The following is a 5,227-nucleotide window of genomic DNA, read 5'->3' as shown; positions in this document are numbered from 1 at the left end:
ACCTCATTCTCTCCCTAACTCTCCTGCTAGCCGCCCTCCGCCCCAGAAGAGCCCTCAGCCTCCACCACTTTTGTTGTCGCCAGGAGCATCGTCCTGTTGAAAGTGCCGGAGCGTCTTGGAGCAGTTTGTTGTGATACGCAGGTGGAATGGTCTGCAAACAGATGAATTCAGCCGCTCCAAACCGGGCTCGGAGCGCGCTGCTTTTGTGCGCCAGGCACAAAACGCTGAATTCCTCCGAACTTAGTTGGGGCCTGTCTAGAAAAGGGCCTTTTCTTCCCTCTGCCTGTACCTCTGGCCACACTAAGTCTCTCCCGCCCCCCTCCAGGCCCCTTCCCTCTCCCCTCTGATAATCCTTCTCTTTATTTTAGAAAAACACAAAACCCGGTTCCACGCGGTGCTTTAGTGGCTAAAAGTGAAAGAGCTGCCTTGGCAGAATTCAGCTCTGTGAATCACTTCGGAAAATTGGTTCGACTGAATGGCCTTGGGAGGAAAAGCGTTTTAATAGGATCCAGGGGAGGTTCTGCTGTTTCAATCTGCTCCTTAAACAGGTGGAGATTGGACCTTCTCAATTATACAAACAGCAAGTCCCCATCAGCGCGGGGAGCTGCCCTCCGCACTCTCTCCGCACGCAGCCCTAAACCAACAGCAGAGCCGGGCTTTGCCTCCTACACCCGATCGCAAATCAGCGATCCTGATCGATTAGGATCTCCAACAGTCCTCCAGCTGGCCGCGCAGTCTCCCGCCGCCGAGGGCGGGGAGCTGGCCAGAGAGGGGGAGGTGCCCCCGCCTGCCGCCCTGGTCCAGGGGACCTGGGCGCGCGGCCTTGCCCTTCCCGGCGCTTTGGGGTCGTCCTTAGGCGGCGGGAGCTCCCTCCCGACCTCCGACGCCAGCCGAGGTAAGCTCGTTGTTTTTGCATAAATTAATATTTCCCCATTAACAAGTTCGCCCTCCAAACGCGGCGCTCGCGTCCATGCGCCACATCCTAATGAGGTAATTATCATTTGCGCGTGTTCGGGGCTGGCGCCGGCTCCGTGGGTAAATGGCAGTTGATTAGCGCGGTGCCCGGCTCGGCTGCAGAGGGCTAAGGGATACCTCGGCAACTAGATGGACACTCGGGGGCCCTTTGGGGCGGCGAGACCAGGACCCCCTGTCCTCCCCGCGTCCCCCAAACCTATAGGCCCCCAAAGTTGTGAATCACGCACGGAACTCTGCCTGGGTTTGGACTCCCCCCCCCTTTTTTTTTTTTCCACCGGCAAAACCATCACGATTCCTCCCCCTCCCCCTCCCCTCTCTCCCCTCCTTCCCGATTCGCGAACCGCTCGCACTTTCCCAAGGGGAGCGCGGGCGCCAGTTGCCTCCTTTTAAAGTTTGAGGGGCGGTGGCGGCGGCGGCCGGCGGGCGCGGGGGACACAGGGGCCGCTGGCGGAGCCGCGCCGCCGCCCGAGTCATTCCACTCGAAGTGACTTCATGTGATGTCAGCTGAATGTAAAAGACAGTGATCTCACGCGGAGGGGAAGATGTTTGCCATCAAAATGTGACAGAGGAAGCGCGCTGCATGGCTCGGAAGGCACCTCCGCGGCGGCGGGGGAAAGAGGTAAATGCGCGGTGGCTTTCCGGTCCTCTGGAACTTGGCCCCTTCGCCGTCCAGCTCCCAGCACGCGTGCCGGAGGCCGGGGTCTAGGGAACAGCTCAGGGGGGGTTAATGTGAGGCTCTTTTCTTTCTTCCTCCATTTCCCTCTTCCTCTCTCTCTTTCCTCGTCCTTTGTAAACCCTCCCCGCTCCCCCTTTGAAAGTCCCGGGGCAGGGCTGGTGGGTCCCTTTGCGCGCTGGATTAATGGGCGGTAATTTGGTACCCTTGGGTGCACTTTGTTCGGCCCCTGTTCATTTGAATGCAAATGGGTGACCTGGACCCGACTAGGTGCTTATTAAACGGCGGTTCCCCTCCCTGCCTTTTCCGGAATGCAGACTTAGAGGAGAGAGGCTGCGCCCTGGCCCAGTCTGCGCGGCGCGGCTCGGAGCGCCATGGCAAGCTCGGCTTCCTTGGAGACCATGGTGCCCCCGGCCTGTCCCCGAGCCGGAGCGTCGCCGGCCACTTCCAAGACGCTGGCCTTCTCCATCGAGCGCATCATGGCCAAGACGTCGGAGCCCCGTGCGCCCTTTGAGCCCCGGCCGGGGGCACTGGAGGCAGACGGCGGCCAGGGCAAGAAATTGCTCAACCTCTGCTCGCCGCTGCCCTGCATGATCCCCCTCCAGCCCCTGGGCTACGACATGCCGTCCAAGACGCTGCTCAGTTACTCGGAGCTCTGGAAAAGCAGCCTCCGGGCGGGCGGCGGCGGAGGCGGGGGGGCTTCGGTGTGCGGCGCCAGCGGCTTGTGCAAAACCAACTGTGGCGTGTGCTGCAAAGCCGAGCTGGGCCTGGCGCCGGCCGCGCTGCCCGCGGGCAGGGTCATCAAGCCGCAGGTCATCAACCACGCGGTGGGGCTGCCGGCCAGCGGCTCGCTCTACTACTTCAACTACCTGGACTCGGCCGCGTACCCGCCCTCCGAGCTTCTCGGCGGCCACCTCTTCCCATCGGGCCTCCTCAACGCAGCGCAGGCCCCCGCCGCCCTGGCTGCACACCCCAAGCTCTTTTTGCTGGAGAACGCCAAGCTGGCCGGCCTGGCCGCGGACAAGTTCCCCCACCCGGCCCCCTACGCCCATAAGGAGCGCTTGCCCGCGCCGCTGGAGCAGGTGCTGAAAGAGAACTCGGCCCTGACCGCCGAGCGCGGCGGCGTCAAGGGCCACAGCAAGCTGCCCGGTGCCTCCGCGGACGGCAAGCCGAAAAACTTCACCTGCGAGGTGTGCGGCAAGGTGAGGCCTGGGTCCCTGGGGTCTGGGAGGTGTGAGCGGCGGCGGCTGCTTGCTTGGGGATGCCTGGCACACCCCTTTCTCTAGTTGAGGAGCTCCCCAATAGCTGTCTACTCAAATCTGGGGCCTCAGTTTCCTGTTCTGTAAAATGGGGGTGCCGTGGTCACTGGCCACACACAGCTGGCGAGGGCAGAGGGTTGGGAAGCCCTTTGCAGAATGAAAAGGGCTCTGGTTGGGGGGAGGGGTGTTGCCTGGGCAGGGTAAGCCGTGGCCTCCCTGGGCTGAGGCGAGGCTCTCCCCTGGACACACCACAAGGCCCCCTCGTGTCCTTCCGTAGGTGTTTAACGCTCACTATAACCTCACCCGCCACATGCCGGTCCACACCGGAGCCAGACCGTTCGTGTGCAAAGTCTGCGGCAAAGGCTTCCGCCAGGCCAGCACGCTGTGCAGACACAAAATTATCCACACCCAGGTACGTGGCCCCGGGTCCAGCCTGGCCCGCGCGCAGCACCCCGCGCCTGAGCGACGCCGCTGGGGAGAGCATGGCCAAGGGTTCCCCGTACCCCTCTCCGAGAGCCCGTGCCCCTCCAAGGTGCTCCTTCAAGGGACCCCCGAGGTGGCCTCTCCCTGCCCGGCACTCAGCCTCACTGTGTGCGCGCCCCTCTCCGCAGGAAAAGCCTCATAAATGCAACCAGTGCGGCAAAGCTTTCAACCGCAGCTCCACGCTCAACACGCACATCCGCATCCACGCGGGCTACAAGCCCTTCGTCTGCGAGTTCTGCGGCAAAGGCTTTCACCAGAAAGGTAACGTGCGGGGCGAAGCCCTCTGCCCCTCTCACCTGGGGTGTCGGTGGGCCACGCTAGCGGAAAGGCAAAGCGATCCGGCGAGAGGGAGCGTGAGCGCCGCGGGCTCGCGCAGCGTTTCTTTAGACTCGGGTGGTGCCGGGTTTGGGTAGGAGCTGCCGGCGGCTAGCAGACCTCGCTGGATTCTGGTCGGCGGCACAGAGGCTCCGCATTGGGGAGCTGGGGAGTGAGGAAGGCAGGGACAGAGGGAAGGAAGGTAGGAGAGAGTGTTGCCTTACAGAAAAAGGTTCCCTTTGTAGCCGGAACTCCCCTTTCTAATAATATTTAAAAAAAAAAAAAACCTAGGCAAAATCCACCACGTGGGAACGACTTAAGACTCGGGGAAACCGCTATTATCCCCAGAACCCCCAACCTCGGCGTTTCTCTTGATCTTCCAAAGCATGTCGACTGTCCAGGTGGTAGTTAGGGGACAAGAGGGAGTAAAATTTTTAATGAAAAGGCAGGGGGGGGGGATAAGGGACGAAGCCTGGGTTCGAGAGAATTTCTTGGAGCGAAGTAGCAAGCCAGAGTTGGACCCCAAGTGACTCTGGGGGCGCGAAAGTTTCCGGGCCGGCCGAGCACCGCGGGAGGGACGCGGGGCGGGCCCGGGGCCCCGGGGCGGGGGGGGGGAGGCGGGGGGGGGGAGCAGGGCGCGGGCTGAGGCGGGGGCGCGGCCGTCCAGCCAGTCCTGAGAGCTGCGGGCCTGACGCTGACGAAGTTTGACAACTTCTCCACTCGCAGAGGTCGCGCCCGCTTAGCCAAGCGTCGCCTTCGGAGCGCGGGCACCTGAGCCGACCCCGGGCGGCCCAGACGCCGCCCTCCCCTTGCCACTCCACCCCCGAACTTTGTTGTTGTGCGTCTTTGCAGGGAACTACAAGAACCACAAGCTGACCCACAGCGGCGAGAAGCAGTACAAGTGCACCATCTGCAACAAGGCCTTCCACCAGGTCTACAACCTGACCTTCCACATGCACACCCACAACGACAAGAAGCCGTTCACCTGCGCCACCTGCGGCAAAGGGTTCTGCAGAAACTTTGACTTAAAGAAACACGTGCGCAAACTCCACGACAGCGCGGGCCCTGCCACCCCGTCCACGAAGGACCTGGCTCGGACAGTGCAGAGCTGAGAGCGACGGCCTCGCCCTCCCTTCCGGCCCTCTCCAGCCCCCACGCAGATCACACCTTATAAACTCGTGTCTAAAACTAAGAGGGAAAGAAACTATAGCAGAGAGGCTAAAATCTATTTATCGAAACCAGCATATTTTTGGAAAGTTAAACGTTTCCTCGATGACTGGCAGCGAGCAGCGTGGCTCCCACCTTTGTATATTCGGGAAACTTATTTAAACCCTGTGCGCCGACACGTATTTAATTCCTGGGCCTCGGCTTCTCCTCGGGCGGCGGGGTGGACGCCGGCCTGGGACAGGAACGCCGCCGGGGAAGAGCCAGGCGCCTCAGCCGTCGTTCTACAGCCATGTAAATCCTCCTGTCCATCCGAACACGGAATATACACATATATGACTCAATAAACAGGTCATTG

At 61.6% G+C, this 5,227-nt stretch overlaps 1 protein-coding gene across 1 annotated transcript; it reads left to right on the top strand.

The window, feature by feature from the left end:
* Nucleotides 1-453: 453 nt before the first annotated feature.
* Nucleotides 454-4,817, top strand: FEZF2 (FEZ family zinc finger 2; the record flags this gene model as incomplete). Its single annotated transcript, XM_079795553.1, has 6 exons — nt 454-584; nt 1,497-1,594; nt 1,966-2,850; nt 3,185-3,319; nt 3,519-3,651; nt 4,558-4,817. The coding sequence occupies exons 3-6, from the start codon at nt 2,023-2,025 to the stop codon at nt 4,815-4,817; spliced, it is 1,356 nt and encodes a 451-aa protein (XP_079651679.1). The 5' UTR covers nt 454-584; nt 1,497-1,594; nt 1,966-2,022.
* Between the last annotated feature and the right edge of the window lie 410 nt (nt 4,818-5,227).

Source organism: Cnephaeus nilssonii, assembly GCF_951640355.1.
Source record: "Cnephaeus nilssonii genome assembly, chromosome: 17".
Taxonomy (NCBI): domain Eukaryota; kingdom Metazoa; phylum Chordata; class Mammalia; order Chiroptera; family Vespertilionidae; genus Cnephaeus; species Cnephaeus nilssonii.
The sequence above is the reverse complement of the archived record's forward strand: the minus strand, read 5'-3'. Positions and strand labels throughout refer to the sequence as shown.